Consider the following 18016-nt stretch of genomic DNA (forward strand, 5'->3'; position numbering starts at 1 on the left):
TTCATAGTCATGAGCATAGATTTGGAAAAGAGCGCGGGGGGTCGTTGAGGTAATTAGCAGTTAGTTGGCAACACTGAACACTTCTCGTGTTGTCTTGTCACCACAGAGTACATTGCTTGTCACCGTTGTCACTCATTGTTGACTGTCACTTTTCGTGTCACTATTTTATTCAATTTGTAGGTTTTATCGACGCTTTTCATGCTTTTTTCTCAATAAAAAAGGTGTAGTTACATATAATAGTTAACACGGATTATACATTTCTGTTGGTGAGTTATTTTTCAAAATTTTCAATGATTTGTATTTTGTAATGAGTGAAATTGTGTTTATTTCGGTTCCGTGCTGAATAAATTGCTATTTTAGGTGATGACGGCGCGGCAAGGGGTATCTAATATGAACTATTCGTGTCCTGGAGTCGTATGTCTTATAAAAGTTGTAGTTAATTTGGTTGAAGTAGTTTTATCTGATCTGTTGTCTGCCCCTATTTTAGTGCTAGTGTGGGAAAGTTGCTTGCACAATAGTACCCACTGGCATCATGTGTTCGATAGCACAAGGACGGGGAGCGACTCTATTATACTTATTTTTATATTACCTACTAAAATAGGTGTTGTCTTAGTTGTACATGGTGTTTCCTCATGTCTACTTACCTAATTAGTTTTGATAGTAAAATATAAATACATCTCTCGAGTTATGCTCAAAAATAGCTATCGGCATTATATTTATCATAAAGATTAGCTCCACTACATGTGTTATGTATAATGTGGAATTTACAAAATATGTTATTTAGTCACAAAGGCTTATACTTATAAAGGCTCACAACTATCATACATTTAATAGTGTACTTGCTATGTATTTCATTACTGTAGTAATGTAGCTGTAGCACCAATACAGAGGTTGTGTGAGTGTCTAATTAACTTTTCACTATCAGAACTTTGCAGCTAACCAATCACATCAAGGTATGGTCACAATGTAATACTACAATTGGTTGTAAAATATGTTTTGTCTTAAATTCTTAATATGTAAACAATCTTCAGAGTACTTTTTGTTAAATTTTGTTGAAAATAAATCTAATATTTGTTCAAACTTATATATTCTGAAGTAAAATATTTATTAACCTTAAAAATAGTTTCCTAGAAAGTCTATATTACTTATTGCTAATTGTAAAGTCATAAAAAGATTTGATAGAGTAAAGGAAATTGCAGATGCACTAAGAACTCTGTTCATATTAAATTCACAGTAAGCTTTGTAGCAGAGGTTGAGGGTGTTTTACAGTTAAAACATCATCTTTTTTTCCTTACTAGTTACCTGCAATTGCCAATCGAGATATTTATGAAAAAAATTTTACTCTAATTAAAAGGTTATATAAAAAAAGTCCAGTTTATGTAAAAAAGATTTTGTTAATTGTGCAGTGTTGAGTTCTACCCACAAAAATTTAGATAAGGGTATGATTAAAATTACTGAAAAATTTCAGTCACTGGATGGAAAAAGGAATGGATTAATTCCATAATCCATTCCTATGTAATCTTTTTTATAATCATCAAAAATGTTAATCTGACAAGCTGTTTCCTCTGCCACAAATACCCGAATTAGTCATCCATATCAATTTTCACTGATTACTTTATTATCTGTTGACAGTCATTGCTGTTATCTGCTTGTGAAGTGTGCTCATATATTTTTGCATGTTTTCTTGTTACAAATAGTTGGATATTATTTTGATTTACAAATGTCAAAGTGGTAGTAGAATTTTTTTTTGTAGAAAGATTTTGATTTTGATATACTTTTAAGAATTAATATTATTACTTATCATAATTAAATAATATAAGTACTTGTGCAAAATATCTGAAACTAAAATAGTAAATAATATTTTTGCACCTCACAGTGTATAGCGTGAGAAATATTTTGATTGCACAATACCTCATACCAAGGTATTTAAAAACGAGGTATAAGGTATTTAATAGGTAGGTTAGTACATGGTTAGTACTGTATGTTTGTTGACCTTGATATACCCTCGATACCTACTAGCAGAGTAGCAGACAAATAGAAAGTATTTTTATGTAGATTATCTGATAAAAAATGTTAAACAATAAACATATCATTAATTTTATACATGGACTAAATTACTAACAAAAGTGTAAATTGTGGCAAGTTGCAACTCATTTTTAGATGTAAATACTGTTCTGTGATTTTTTTACCGTACAGTCGACGGCACATTAACCTATGAAATATGGAGGTTAGGAGCTTAATGTGTGGTTTCTATTTGATTGTATTTGACATGCTACAAAAAAGTGGCTAATATTAATTATGAAACTATTGGCAAGAACATGATTTAGTAACTATTGATTTCGTTAAAATAAACACCTAGTTTTCATGCATTAATAACTTTTTTTGAAATTATTACCACAAAGCTATATTATTGCCTCTAGTTTTGTGCTGGACTTAACTTTGTCTATAACAACACAGACAAGATGGCGGAAGTGGGATTCCCTGGGCAGCACACGACCACCACCACGGTGACGTCGAGCACCACTGTCCAGACCAACCTGAGGTTCGACCCTCTCTATGTGAGGACCATCCCTGGCATACTCAAAGTTGTACAAGTTGTAAGTACCATTTCAATTTAATTTTAAATATATATTATAATAATTTAATAGCTGATAATTTAGCTGTTGTCCACGGCATAAAGCAGCCTTTAGCATTATCTAACTTTCCAACTATCTCACACCAAAAATCACCTTGATCCAAGTAAATGTTTCCAACATTGACAATGCATTATTATATTATGATAAGCATGACTTTATAGTGTACTTAGGATCGGCGCCGTTGAGGGTTCCTCAACGCTTTACAGCACGGTTTTTTAGTGACACTTGTTGTATGCAACAAGATGTCTGACGACAATAAAAGATTGTGGCAAAATTTTTATTTTTGTAAAAACTTGTTAATTGATCCTTTGCTTTTCGAGGTATCGATATGACACATATATGTGGGCGAGTTGTGGTGTCTAATGGTGCATAGCGATTCGCGATAACACAGTGCGTGTAACTGGAACGCATACCAAGGTGGCACGCTCTCGCTTAGTTTGTAAACAAATGATTGCCATGCGCGCATTCTGCGCATTGCTGTCTTAGGTCCAAATCTCTTCGGGAATTTGTGTTATCACCACTTTCTGCAGGAACTAATAGGAGGTACAAATAATAAATTTAGTGATGAAAAATCTTACGTGACCTATAGTGAATAGATAGTAACAATCTTTCTCGATGTTCCCGGTTGCATACACGACCATGAGACTTTGAAACCCATGTAAAACTAGAAATAAACCTTTAATTGTCGCCGCACTCCGAAAACTGTTTGCCGGTTGCCTGTCTGACTTGAACTCTCTTTGGGAATGCTGTTCTTTGCGTTACCTAGATGATTGATTTATCAATTAAAAAAAAAAAGTTTCACAAAACTGATATGATACAGCAACAAGCAAATTACAAAAGGATACAAAGGTTATAAGATTGTTAGAACTCCACAAACTGACATCTGTTCTAACGATAATTATCAATCCAATTAGATAATTGGTACAATCAATGCATATAGCGTTAGAACAGATGTCAGTTTGTGGAGTTCTATATATCTATATTTGACTGGATCCACAATGTTTTTATTCACCATCACACCATACGATATGAAGGTGAATAAAAAAATCTTCAGCATAAACACAATATTTGATTTCAGGTGAGCAGTTTAATCGGTTTCCTCTGCATCCAACTGTCCCGGTACAGTCACCTGTCCAAAGGCGCATACTTCATCTGGATCTCGATGTTCGCGTTCTGGTTCTCCGGCATCTTGCTGTTCCTGTACCTGTTCCACATGGTGGAGAAGTTCTACAAGATCCCGTGGCTGAAGATCGAGTTTGTTTTCTGTGCGTTGTGGACACTGCTGTATTTGATCGCGGCTAGTATAGCCACGTCGGTTTACGATGGAGGATATTCTGCTGGAGCGGTGAGTGGATCTAATAGTTTATTATTAGTTTTAAGTTAATGGAGGCCTGTGCCCAGCCCAGAAGAACGATTCCGTTAGTGTAATGTGGGCTCGTGTGAGTTTGACATGATAAGATAAATAATCTTTTATTTCATTAATATGAGAAAAAATTGCTCTCAATGTGTTGGTTTTATTAATGTCAAGTTATAGTACAGGCAGTTGTTAGATAATATTTGCCTAGCGTTATGCCATTGAACAAATTTTCTGTTCTCAGTAATTTCTCCCTTTGAGAATTCCCGTAGATTCCTATAGATTCCATGAGAAAATAAAGGTTTCATGAGACACTTAATATAATTCTCAGCAATTTTGGAGAATATTTTCGAACCTATTGCGTTCTTAATTTCGAGCACGGTGATCACACATCGGTATATTTCTCTAGCTATTTCAAATTTCTCACATGAGCAGACCTTTCAATTATTCAGCATTCAGCATATATCAAGCATTTATTCAGAAATTATTATTTTTTTAATGTCAAATTTGAAAATATTTCTCAAAAAGCTACAAACGACTGGCATTTCGGAACGACCACTACCTGAGATGAAATGTCGAAAGGTTTAAACAGTGTCGGTCCCTATCGTGGTAGAAGGTATGCTACAATTGTGTCGTCGCATGGTTTATTCCAGTTCTTCGGGTTCGCAGCTACGCTAGCGTACGCGATCGATGCGTTCCTGAAGTGGCGGGCGGTGCGCGCGGGGGGGCTGGCGCAGGGCGCGCGGGTCGTGTCCAAGCAGACCACGTCTGTGGAGCGCCCGCCGCCCCCGCCCCGCCAGGGCTACTAGTGGATGTCCATGTTACGCAATTTTGAACTTTATTTGCCGAGTTATTTTCCCGATTTCGTACTAAAATGGAAACGCCACCGACGAGTTAAGTGTTTAGACCTCAATAGGAGCATAGACTGGTTTACGACTGTAATACGTTTGTTTTGATATTTAAAAGGTCGACATATAATTTATGGTATATATCATATACTTAATAAAATGTTAGCACGTTCGACATTGATAATGTAATTTACGATTTATGAAATAATTAATTTGCAATGGGCTAAGATTTTGATTTTGAGAGGGAAAATTTAAATTACCTTTTTTAAATATCTAAACAAACGAGGTATACTATTTTCCCAAAAAGTCCGGAAACTCAATTTATAGATTGGTTTGCACCGGACTTATTGTATGAGGGGTTAATAGCCCTTACAATAAAGCAACATTGATTTTAAACTTATATTAATATATAAATTTAAAATAAATGTTGCTTTCCAGTCTCGCGACTGTTGGCTCCGTTTACCCCCTAAATATAATATAGAAGTGATTCTTTAACCTAATTCACTTACAGTCTTTGTTTCTTTGTGCAAAAAAATATTGCTTATTTTAACTTGAATGTTTTCTCTCTAATGTTTGATGAATACCTCTTTAACATGTTAAATAGTGTAGACCGCACTTGTCTTGCACCTAGTCATGCAAGAAGCATTATTTAAAATATGCACTTTATTGATATAAAAACATTTTAAAAAAATACACGACAATTGAATAGTATAAAAAGACAATGCAATGACAAAATTAATAAGTTTTTAAACTTCATCTCAACAAGGAGATATGTCAAATTTGACGTTTCATCCGCCAATCGGAAATTAACACGCAATTTTGCTTTATTCTGATTGGATAAAACACGAAATGTAATATTTGACGTAAATCCTCTAGTTGTGAATGATTAGTACATTAAAATAAATGAATTAATGACTACTGTTAGAATTTATTTTTAGTAATAAGAATTTATCTAATCAATTATTAACACATTGTCACAAATATATATTGGACGATGGCTGATTGCGATGATAAATCAATTATTAATTTCGTGTTATATTTGTTGTTTTTAAAGTTTATATATATTTAGATTAAGAACAAAATGTACCTTTATATGTAAGTACTTAATACAGCTAACTATTACTAATGTTATTCTGTTCCATACGAATTTATACCGGAATTTGTGAAGTTTATTACAAGAAATTGTACCAAAGATTTGGCGTCTGTAAATTATGGGTATGCTCAATGATTTATTTCATTTTATAAACATATTTAATGATCTATTTAATTGTATTTTTGTACTGATCTTCTATACTTCGTAATTATTTTTCTATGAATGCTTTAAATATATAGGGTAATTTAATTAATTCGTGTATTCTCAGAAATTTTAACAGTGTATGGTTAATAAATCGGTTCTTGATCGAAAGGCGACATAAGTGTTCCGTACTCTAAAGACAATTGCAGCATAATCAAGAGAATACTATTGATTTAAATAACCCTGGATATTATTAGCTATCTTTTATAAATATTATGACACTACATCACTACCTGAGTTAGAGTATGGGATGAGACGGATAAGAATATATAAGTAAGATATATGACTGTCACGTAAATTTGTTGATCTTTTTATTAGTGATAACCATTGATAATACGTATTTTTTCTATGAAATATTTACAATAAAAATTGTTTATCAAAGCATTTACAAGAACCATTTCAGCTTGAAGATAAAGCAATCGGCTAGCACGAATATTTGCGAGAACGTAATCGTATCGACAAGTTCAAAAACTTTATAGAGGCGTATGATGAAAGTGCTGTCCATTTTCTATATAAATTTTCTTAATGGCGATAACGTACTCGCAAAATCTCGTACTAGCCCCAAATATTTTTATAATTTCGAGATAGCTACTTAAAACATGACCATTATTTTCTCTACTCTGATAGTTACAGAGATAAATTTAACTTAACGAACAAAATTTGCTATATACTAAGCTTTATTAATATTGGAATTGAGACACTATTTATGTTAAAATATAATATTTTGTGGTGTGGTGCCTTGAATTAAATCGACGCTTTATAAATGTATCTAGCTCTAAGGTAAATAATAAAGAAAACTATATTTTTTACACTCATTTTAGGCAAAGCTGTGACACTTATAAAATTGAGATTAATTAATTAATAATATTCATAAATAAACATGCACAACTCAGCTGGCTTCAAAGTTGGTACCTTTTTGTTATGGAATACTATAAAACGTTTAGATTTTAGTTCTTCGTATGTCCATATTTGTAGAATTATTTGTTTTTGCCTTGTCTTAAGAATATACATAACAATTTCGTTTCTTACTATACGTAAATTATTATTAGAAGAAACGTTAATTTTTTCAAGACTTACTACTTGAAACTGATAAACACGTATTAGTCATGAAGTGCCGTCAATATCTGTCATTATACAAAGCGAAACCACGTATTGTTTTTCTTAGGTGAAGAGTATTTTCTATTATATTGCGTATTTTAATTTCCATGCATTTATTTCACATTGATTTAGCAAAGCCGTTGCTGTCATAATTACTATGTTATTTGTCACGTATATTACAATGCCGCGACATCGACACAGTGCCTTGAATAAAGTAGATTTTTGTGTTTGATATATACAAAATGTTTTATACTTATCGTAACTTTATTTCTTTTTTTTTTTCGATTGTTTATTTCGAGCAAAAAATCGATTCTTTTGTAAATATTTGATTTGAGCTGTACGAGTATGTTTTTTTTTTAACATAGGTTAGTTGTTACTGTCACTATTCAGCATTTTGACAAGTAAATGTTAAATGTACCTATTATAAAAAGAATTAAAACGTTAGTCATATCAATGCCTTTTATTTCTCATCATAATAATAATTGTAATATTATAAGCTAAGTATATAATTTATTAGACATTTCGTAATAACTCATATAGTAATAATTTATATTTCTTTGCAAGAGTATATAATATAATCAAATATTATATTTATAGTTTCAACCTTTTGATATCTTCTATCTTGAAGTCGGTTCTGAAAGAAAATCAATTTTTATGAATGAGTTTTTTAACTTTACAGTGTTGTCCACAGTCAATAGGGCTTATGGAACACCGTTCCCGATAATAACCTTAACTGACTCAGCAATAAGATCTATTATACCTTCGAGTAAGAAAGTCTCTCGCCTGCTATGGCATCAGCCTCGCATTGCACGGTAAGGCATCACTGGCGTATTGTAGCTCGATAACAGCTAATACAACATCGTCACGCGACTATAGCCTTAACTGCCTCAGCAATAAGATGTACAATACCTTCGCGTGAGGAAGTCCCTCGCGTGCAGCGATGTCAGTCTGGCGGCTGGGCGGCAAGGTATCAAACAGCAATCATTAAGGCTCGGCGACTTATCGATTATAGCCCCAACAGCCCCAGCAATAAGATGTACACTATATACAATACCTTCGTATGAGGAAGTCCCTCGCCTGGTGCGGCGTGAGCCTGGCGCTGGAGACGGCGTGGTGCGCGCGGTCGAGCGCCAGCAGCGCGGCGGCGGCGGCGAGACGCGCACAGCGCTCGCGCGCGCCGCCCGCGCCGCCGCCCGCCCACGCCGCCAGTCGCCGCGCGCGCCGCTCCACCAGGAGGCCGCCGCTCTGATACGGTAGTTGTCGAGGTCACACAAAAATATGTATAATCTAGATAACATATATATGTATTCAAGATCGTTATGATAATTCATAGACTTTGCAGTCTGACGCAGCTGGATCTAAACACGAAAATTTAAAAATATTTCCCGGGTCTTGCAAATATTTTTTTTAATAAAAAGATAATTACACTTAAGATGCTAAATCATATTTAACCATAAGTCGTATGCATATTGTATGATCCAAGCATCAATAATAAAATAAAAAATTAAACGATACACGACCACAAAAGCATACTCGAAAACGACACATCCGAACCTTGTGCCCCACTTCCGTATCGTATCTCCGATATCCAATGATCACACAATGTTACTGTGAGAGAGTCCTGGAGTCCTGAATTCTCCTAGCTCAGGCTCCAGTCCACCCCCTCCCTTATAAATACAACTGATGTAATTTGAATTATGGTGGAAACAAAACATTTTTTCTTTCTTTCTGAATCTGAGCTGAATCTTTAGAGTGTTCCTCAACCGGTAACCTAGCCTCTACAACTTACCTTATTATAGTGATGATATAAAATCCTGTCCTCGGCTCTGGTGGCCACGTCCACAACCACGGCCGTCAGCAGCCGCTCCGAGCTGGTGCTGGACAACGCTTGCCGCGCGGCGTCGCTCAGCGTCTCCAGCGCCAACGGCAGGGCACCGGCGTCGCATTCTTCTTCGGCTTCGCCTGGTTCATGGTTTTGACAATTGGACAACTCGAGGCATTTACTTTTAAAAGTTTTATATTATCTATCTCTTTCTCTACTGAGAATGTTCCCGTTTCATTTTCGACTCTCCTCTTACTTTCACGTGTTCTCGGTTGACGCCGCGAAGATCGTGATTAGCGTAAATAATCCTTAAAATTTCGAAGACTGATTTTGCAATCATCCGCCTGCCTGACGTCAATCCTTTTTAGGAATGCTATTGTAGCCAATTGCCTATCAGCTGTTCAAGCTGTGTGTAATGCAATGTGTCCCTTAGTTGCTTCGTACGAAATCCACAGGAGGATATGGAGCAACCATATTGAGCCCGAGAATGTTAAAAAGCCACGGTCCAAATAATCCACCCTGTGGTATTCTAGCGAGGTTACGTGCCCCATTCTCGCACGTAACTGTACATCACAGCCACATGACTGATGCTCCAACGTCCGTGCGCCTCGCTGTCTCGTAAACAACTGAGCGCTCGCTCGCAGCGCTACGACTTATCACAGGTGAGGAAGTGAATATAGACGCACTACCCGTCCTCCGTTATTTTAACGTCCATCGACGTACATCGTAGTAATTGTATGAAGATTCGACACAAACGTCAAATGTCAAAACCTATGGAAAAAAAAACCAAGTGGGCCCTATGGAATATATTTACCGATATCAAGTCCCGGGTCAGCTATGTACTCGGCCCACGCCACGACTTTGGGCTTGAGAGCGGCGAGCAGCGCCGCCAGCGCCAGGTCGTGGGCGGCGCGGAACGCGGCCGCCGCTGCTGCTAGACCTGCCCGACACATATTGTATATTGTACAATATACATTTAAAAAAAACAAACATTTCATTATTAGCTTGTGAACCGAAAGGTCCCAGGTTCGAATCCTACTCGTGTCACATGAGTTTGTATACCAATCTGACTCATGTATAGGTAAGTAGTTTTCATAGACCACCAATTGCTTCAGTGAGAAAACTTGTGTGTGCAATGGAGAAGGCATTGGCAAACCACTCCATTAATAGTGCCAAGAAAGTTGTGTGTGTGTTCTAAAGTTCCACGTAACGACCACGACCGTCAGCCATGAGGAATACGAATAAGAACAGCATAATCTCTTGTGGCAATGTTTTAGTTTCGCTACAAATATAAATTAATAAGGATGGCGGCGCTAGTGTGCGGGTTAGCTTAGTTTTAAGCCACTTTGCAGTGGTCACTGGATGGTGACCTAAAATAGAATATCTCGTGGTCCTCCGTGCTGCGGGAGACACAGACACACAATATTACCAGCGGCGCAGGACTGCAGCTTGTCCAGCTCCCGCTCGGAGCGACACAGCGCCGCCGCCTCGCCCGCGGCTTCGCTCGCGAGCCGCTCCGACCACTCGCCGCCAGACTCCGCCTCGTTCATGTGCGCCTGCACATCAAAACAATATAAGCATTACAAAGTTGGAAATCAGACACCAGTTTATAAGAAGATATGATGTTACTTATACACTGATATGCGCCAAGCGTGTTCTAAAGTACCTAGTTTTACACGCTAGGCGGAATTTTCTGAAACAAGCGTGTTTATACAACTTACCAAAAACAAAGCTCGTTGGGCTTCCAAGTCCCTGTTCAATCTTGTAGCCAGAGCCAAAGCAGGATTCAAATCTCCAATGTTCTGGCAGTCAGGGGGCGACGGGAATGGTAAGGTATCGGGCGGGGCGGTCCGAAGCCATCTCCTTAGGGCAGACGCACATTCTCTTTCTAGCAAAGCGCTCGTTTCATTGAGAACTGCGCACGCGCCGTCCACAGTGCCCGTTGATATACTTCGCCTGGGGAAAGTGAATTAATCTTACCGACATTTACACTAAGCCGCTGCGACTTCTCCTGCCGCTGCCCCAAATATTTCCCTAAACACTTCTGCAGCAATAACGACGCGAGTGAGCATTTACACTCAGCCTTCATGTTCTTATTCTCTCTCTCTTCTTTATTTATCAACTCGCAAAAATGACTTGAAATTATTGAATGAATTGCTGGTTCGACAGCATTATGACTGGCCAGTATAAGTCATCCCATATTACCAGTTCAATTTCATAAAGTTCTAAAAAAGGTAACTGTTTTTTCATTAATCCACTCCTGTGTGCGCCGGGCAGCGGCAGTTACACGAGCAGGGACAGCGCGAGTAACCTATTAACATGCTCATGCTGCCCACTGGGCTCACTTCCCTGAGTGTAAATGTGGCATTTTCCTAGCATTATCTGTGGCGTCATACAGGTCTTTCGGTGTGCAGGTGGTACGTAAAGCACGATAGTATGCGTGCCATGGTTAGGGCAGAGGCACCAAATGGACTGATGTCTGAAGCTTATTGATCTTCTTTGCGTGTCGATGGTAAATCAACGCTCTATTGGGGGTGCTACCTAAATATATTCTTGCCTGAACCGAGCCACTTCGATGGCTTCATCGGAAGCTGCCATCAAGTCAGCCCGAGTACAGGTGTTTGGACACTCGGGACAGGCGAGGAGATAAGCCATCGATTGTGGGGAGAAACCACAATCGCAATGTTCTAAGACTGGTCAAGCATACCCCACCTAGCCAGCTTATTGATAAGACTTCCACGTGAAAGACGCTCAGACAACGAGTTGGGAGACTGCGGGGAACGTTCCTTCCTTTATATGACCAGACAATCTGTCTTTACATACATTGAGAACGGATATTTAATAATTTAATGGACAATTTTTTTGACTTTGCCACACCTCTAACAGACACCAATGAACAATGTTGGGTCCACAATCTCAAATTCAAATCAAATCATTTATTCAGAAATTAGACCTTCACAGGCACTTTTTCTCGTAATTTTTTATATTTATAGTTATTTCTCACAAGCTACAAACTACTGGCATTTCGGAACGACCACTGCTGAGAAGAAATCTCAGTTGACTTGGTAAATGATACCAGCGAAATCTTTATTTAACTTAACTCTAGCTTACATACTATTAATAATTACGATGTTGTTGCATCGATCCTGTAGTCACACGTCCTCTTGGACGTGTTGTGCTGACACAACATTACAAGAAAATAGGACTGACATGAACTATTTTATTTCCTCTAACACGTCATGTCTAGGGACGCAACAGACAAGATTGGTCGATAAACACCCAGTATTGGCAGCCAAGCCAGCCATTTAGGCTAGTGGTGGCTAGTGGACTGACCTGATCACCTTCCTGGCGAGGAAGAAGACGTCGTCCACGAGGCTGGAGCCGGCGCCGGCGCTCGGGACGGCCAGTTTGAGCGCTTTACTGACGCTCTCCTCCAAGAAGAACCTTCACATAGAAAGAACTAATAAATAAAATAAATAAAATAAAAATCATTTATTTCAGGTTTAAAAATCTATATAGTGTTAGTAACAGAGTGTCTTACAAACTATGTTAGTACATCTATATTAAAATTACGAGAGCACTCGGTGTCCTTAGCTAGGTGGATGCGAGTCCAGTGCTGCATGAGAGCGCAATCCACGTCCAGCCTTACAATACAAAAATTCTTTATTGCACAAATTAATTACATAGTACAATACATAAGTACAAAATGTCACATTGCATGACAATCAAACACTAATTTATCAAAACTGAAACTAGTTTTTATGAAATCAAAAAGTTTAAATAAAATTGTTATTGTCAATTTAGGATGATATACATTAGACATTGATGTTAAAAAGTACTTACTACAAGTAAAAACTGGAGTCCTATCTAGAATCAAACAAACTCTTGGCTATCAACCTCTATCAGCCATCTTTAAAACGAGCGACTTAGATTTAATCAATCTTGCCGAAAAAACAGCACCAAAATTTCATACTTGATAGTTGTATTGTATACACAACATTCACAATAGATTTCAAATTAACTAATCAAATTTTATTAAAAATAGAATTATGATTAATTAAATTGATCAATTTAATTAAAATTATAGAAATCTCAACGTTTTTGTGATTGATTCCTAAGCCGTGAAGTGTAAGAGCCCAGCGTCCGCTTTCCTACATTTTCCCCTCAACTTCGCGCGGTCGTCGGCATCCCCAGTTGTCAGACCATTGTCACGCATATCATCCTTGACGATATCAAGCCAGCACATTTGGGTTTGTCCCTTCTACCAGGCTTAACCACGAAGCTTGTATCAGGTCTGATGGACACAAGGGCACAACACACCCAGCACTGCCGCACAGCGTATTCGTGATCACAATATTTGCTTGCACTAGGAATCGAATCCAGAACGCTACCGTGGTGGAATATAAATACCTCTCCAAAGCCAAGTATTGGCCCAACAGATCTTGCGCAGTCCTTGTAAGGTCGCAATTTGCTATGATCTTTTCAATCTGCTCCGACGCCGCTTTCTGACCGGATTCGTCCAACTCTGATGCGTCAGCCTATTGAACACGAATAAATAATAAATAAATATATTAGGACAAATCACACAGATTGAGCTAGCCCCAAAGTAAGTATTATATTAACAAATCTATTTGCTTTTGAAAATTTAGTAGAAATTTACCATACTGTCTAGAGGCGTGGGTACGAAATTTTTCATGTCATTATTTTCAAAAGTTGTTAAAAAGCATTGCATAAGAAAATTGAACTTAATTTGTTTCCTAAAATGATTTGTTTTTCATTGAATATTTGAATTAAGATGGCACCACTAGACCTCATCTTAATTTATTTTTTTTAAGGCTAAATTGACAACAAACGCACTCAAATTATTGATAACTAGCTTTTGTCCGCGGCTACATCCACGTGAATTTATCTGCAAAAGCGGATCAGACATGACTTTCATACAAACTTTCACCCCCCGACATAGACATTTGGGGGTTGATTATATTTGAACCGAGTTTTTAACTACTTGCATACCGAATTTCATTAAAATATGTCCAGTGGTTTAGCTGTGAAAGCGGAACAGACACACAGACTTTCGCATTCATAATATTAGTTTAGATAAAAAAATCGCTGAGCTAAGAGAAAGAAAGCCAGTACAAAGAAACTTACCTCAATTTTCCTCCTCAAGAAGTCGAAATAAAGTCGGATTCTGTTCAAAGCCAGCGCCAACTCCAACAACACTGGTTCCGCTGCAATGGCATTCCTCTTGGACCCTGTGGGACTGAGGACATCCAGTTTTGAAGTGCGGAGAGCGGAGCACACTCTCGATGCCCCATTGCATACCTGTAATAAATACATCATGTGAATATTCCATAATTGGTTAAAAAAAAAATTAAGTAGACTACTACTTCACATATAGCTGTATATCATAACCCGATCACTAAAATTCCACCATTCAGTCTGTGTGCTTAGGCAGCTGGTGCACCCTTAGGGGAGGGGGACGTAACGTTACTCATTTAGGCCAGTAAACATGTAACATGAGTAGAATTTAACATTTCGATCACAAATAATTTCGCAAAAATTTTGTTTTGTTTGGATTTGGCTAAAAACTTTAACACACGACCGGACCAAATGCAAAGAATGGAGGGAGGCTTTTGTCAGGCAGTGAGATATATAGTGGCTCTAAATCACTACATAGTATAAAACAAAATCGTTTCTCGCTGTCTGTCTATCCCTATGCGAAACGGAATTTGATATGGGTTTTTCAAAAGTTAAAGTGATTCATGTTGAGGCTTTACGTGTATAATTTTCTATAGTTTTACCCGAGCGAAGCCGCGACGAGCCGTTAGTAAAACGAATAAATAACAAACCCTAAATCTTCTTGTTAAGTCCCAAAGGCTAACCAAACAGTATTCGACCGGTACGTGACATACCACTGGCTGTATGATAGACACAGCGCGCAGCAGCAGCGCAGCCGCGGGCAGCGCGCGGCGCACGCGCTCGAGCGCGCGCGCGCCGCCCTCCAGCGCGCCGCTCAGCGCCTGCGCGTGCGCGCCCGCGCCCGCCTCCACGCTCAGCCGCCGGGTGCTTGTGTCTAGCTTGGAAACAAATAAATACACTTGAAAACATGTTAACACGATATTAAACCGTGACATAACGCCGACCAAAAGTTCGGTTTCAGTTTCGGTTTCGACCAGAAAATGGCCGAAATATTCAGTTTCATCTAAAATTGAGAGCGAAGAGGAGGTTCAGTTTAGATTTCGGTTTAGCTTTGTCTTCGACCTTACCCGGGTTAAACTCATTGAATGAAAATTCATTATTTTCATTCATTTCATTTCACCCCACGTTTAATGAAATAACTAAAATTCCTTTTTTAATGATCACTTACAACATGTGAATAACTTCTCTGCAGTCTGCATTGATATACCGATCATTCAAAACCAATAAACCTTATAACCTTCTGGCTATACATACAAAAGGATAGAGCTAGATGTTACCGATAAATAAGTCGTTCCCTGCATTAATTTATACTGTGGGCTGGCGGCAATGCGTATACTGTGACACGCGCAAATAACGCGCCTTATTTGGTAATGTTCGCGGTCCTCGATCGTGATTGGCGCTCGCAGTCGCTATAGTCCGTGGATAGCATCACGCGTTCCCGCTTCCCGCGCCCGCTCTCAAGTCAGTCTGTGTCGTCGTTCGTCTTGTAACAGTCGTGTGTGCTAAGATAAATGTTCCGTGATTGTAAAGTGTTAAGGCTCCTCATTGTACGATAATAAACGCTGTTATACCTACCTAAGTCCACAAATCTTTCATTTCTAACACTATAAGTGACCTACCTGATGAGCTACGTATTTAGCCAAGAGGTCAACGCCCTCCTCCGCTCGCCCGATCTGGGGGAACAACTTGAAGAGGCGCTCCACGGCCGCATCATCCTCTTTTTTAGCCGCTTCTTCGAATCTGAACGGGAGAAGAAGAAAATCTCTTATGCAATAGTCTAAATCAATCATATAAGTCAGTAGATGCAAAAACCGAAACAACCTTTTGGAAACCACGACAATTAAAATATTTTTTTTATTAAGAATGACCACAATCTCGACACATGACAACATACTTGTTAATGAGATGTCCGCGCAGCGTGTGTGCGGCGGCGGCGAGCGCGCGCTGCAGGTCGGGCGCGACAGTGTGGCCGCGCTCGTGCGCCGCGCGCACAGACTCTGGGTCCATGCTTAGGAACCGCGACACGTGCATTGCCGCTGAGTAGTTGGATAGATTTCATTCGCAAATAATAATAATCCTTACTAATATTAGGTATATAGAGAAAAATTTTTTTTTTATTTGTAATGAATAAACTCACACTACTGGACCGATTTTGAATAATAAAAACCACCCATCTAAATAACCTAATAATTTTTTCATAAAGACAAGACATAACAACAAAAACACTTTCACATTTATAATATCAATATGAATGTGGATATAATTTAATTTCAGTTAATTTATTTCTTTCCTACTTTTGAATTGAAGACATTGTATTCACAAAGTTTCACAACATATAAAATTTAGTTTATTCATGTACCTGTCTCATAATCATGGGCTTTGATCGCTGCTTCTACACCCACACTGCACAGCTGCAGGTCTATCAGATCATGCACCCGCCGCTGACACTCTGCTACACGGGACTGGAAAAATAAATATTTTTTTTAATTCTTCACACTTCACACTATCTAAAGGCATGAAAACATAAATAGCTAAGTTAACATTTTCACATGACTTGCTAAAGGTATATTTAAGTCATTTGGTTCAATAAATATAGATAAAACTTGGACAGTGTATTATTGTAAACCTTTTAAACTTTTACCACTGATAACTTTCTTTATGTCAGATATTTATATTTGACATAAATAAAGTTTTCAATTAATATCATGTGACTTTATAAAGTGAATTGATTAGAACTTTCAAGGCTGCATGATTCTCTTACTCTGGCTAGATCAAGTTGTCGAACTTTAGCACTGACATCACTTGCTAGTACAGCAGTCTTCTCCACCATGTCAGCCGCGACCTGAGCGTCAGCCTTCACTACTCCCAGCTTCGCGTACGCCTGACTGGCAGTCCTCAGTCTGCCTTCCAGCGAACAGGCGCGAGTCAAAACGCCCGATAGAGCTTCATCGACTTCCGTCTGTAAGTTTTATGCAATTTCTGTTAATTTATCAAAATATAAGAAGGGTACATAAAACCTGGGTAGTGAAGAATAGAACACTAACCTCTTCTTTTTCTATTTCTGATAAGGCTTTTTGTAGACCTTCTTCTGTAGAGACATCATATTTCTCCAAGAGCAATGTAAGCGACATTTTAAATTATAGATTAATTTTTAAATTATTTATATTGAAATAAATAAAATTTTCTGTTGAAACTTCCAAGTTCCAACACAACACAACACAACAGGACAGTATGAAAACAAACAGCTGTCAAACGTCAATGTCAAGAAAACAACAAGTAATCATAAAAAATGGGTTCATAGCATAAATAGTATAAAGCCAGCATTTATTTGTGAGGACATTTTTGATTTATATCGGTTTCATAGAAATATTTCACTTATTATCCTCAAATATTCTTAAATATCATCAAAATATGAAAATGATGATTGTTGTGATTCTGGGTTTTTAAATCATCGAGTCTGAATTCTTATTTCATTGATTTCGTTCTATAACCTACTCTTTGACCCAAATAAAAGTTTGTTATCTCTTTCTTTCATTGGAAATTAACAGGTTGATAGAAAGAGTCAGGCAATAAGTTTCAACAACTGACACGGTTCTGATTTTTGACATTTGATTTGTCCTAAAAAGACATTCGGAATACTATGTAAATAAAATTATTTCAGTAATTGAAATTGAGAGTGTTATATTTTTATGAACTGAGATTATTTGATAAATATTGCATAAATAAAACTCAACTAAATAAATATTATAAATAAAAGCTACCATA

At 37.7% G+C, this 18016-nt stretch overlaps 2 protein-coding genes across 5 annotated transcripts; one reads left to right on the plus strand and one right to left on the minus strand.

Annotated features, from left to right (window-relative positions):
• The first annotated feature begins 105 nt into the window (after positions 1-105).
• On the plus strand, positions 106-7680 carry LOC128669260 (CKLF-like MARVEL transmembrane domain-containing protein 4). Of its 4 annotated transcripts, XM_053743986.1 has the most exons (5): positions 115-266; positions 361-414; positions 2458-2597; positions 3715-3981; positions 4644-7680. In XM_053743986.1, the coding sequence occupies exons 3-5, from the start codon at positions 2463-2465 to the stop codon at positions 4797-4799; spliced, it is 558 nt and encodes a 185-aa protein (XP_053599961.1). In that variant the 5' UTR covers positions 115-266; positions 361-414; positions 2458-2462; the 3' UTR covers positions 4800-7680. The 4 variants fall into 4 exon arrangements, with proteins under 4 accessions (XP_053599950.1, XP_053599961.1, XP_053599970.1 ...); XM_053743975.1 differs by lacking the exon at positions 361-414 and having other exon boundaries at positions 106-266; XM_053743995.2 differs by lacking the exons at positions 115-266; positions 361-414 and adding an exon at positions 1533-1731.
• Positions 7450-17486, minus strand: Cog4 (Component of oligomeric golgi complex 4). Its single transcript, XM_053743952.2, has 15 exons — positions 17296-17486; positions 17013-17210; positions 16611-16713; positions 16146-16287; positions 15871-15991; positions 14965-15129; positions 14201-14374; positions 13463-13590; positions 12386-12496; positions 10774-11008; positions 10482-10608; positions 9867-9992; positions 9020-9192; positions 8285-8475; positions 7450-7864 (listed from the first exon to the last, which is right to left on the minus strand). Exons 1-15 carry the CDS (start codon positions 17380-17382, stop codon positions 7822-7824), a joined length of 2124 nt encoding a protein of 707 aa, XP_053599927.1. The 5' UTR covers positions 17383-17486; the 3' UTR covers positions 7450-7821.
• Between the last annotated feature and the right edge of the window lie 530 nt (positions 17487-18016).

This window comes from Plodia interpunctella, chromosome 1 (assembly GCF_027563975.2).
Source record: "Plodia interpunctella isolate USDA-ARS_2022_Savannah chromosome 1, ilPloInte3.2, whole genome shotgun sequence".
Taxonomy (NCBI): Eukaryota; Metazoa; Arthropoda; class Insecta; order Lepidoptera; family Pyralidae; genus Plodia; species Plodia interpunctella.

Bases quoted from the DNA above. Each gene is read 5' to 3' on its own strand.
- LOC128669260 (XM_053743965.2), top strand. The intron at 2,598-3,714 runs GTAAGTACCATT...ATTTGATTTCAG, and splicing joins TACTCAAAGTTGTACAAGTT to GTGAGCAGTTTAATCGGTTT. The intron at 3,982-4,643 runs GTGAGTGGATCT...GGTTTATTCCAG, and splicing joins GAGGATATTCTGCTGGAGCG to TTCTTCGGGTTCGCAGCTAC.
- Cog4 (XM_053743952.2), bottom strand. From the start codon at position 17,382: ATGTCGCTTACATTGCTCTTGGAGAAATATGATGTCTCTACAGAAGAA. The intron at 8,476-9,019 runs GTAAGTTGTAGA...CTACCGTATCAG, and splicing joins TATATCATCACTATAATAAG to AGCGGCGGCCTCCTGGTGGA. The intron at 7,865-8,284 runs GTATTGTATATA...ATTTTCTTTCAG, and splicing joins AGGGACTTCCTCATACGAAG to AACCGACTTCAAGATAGAAG.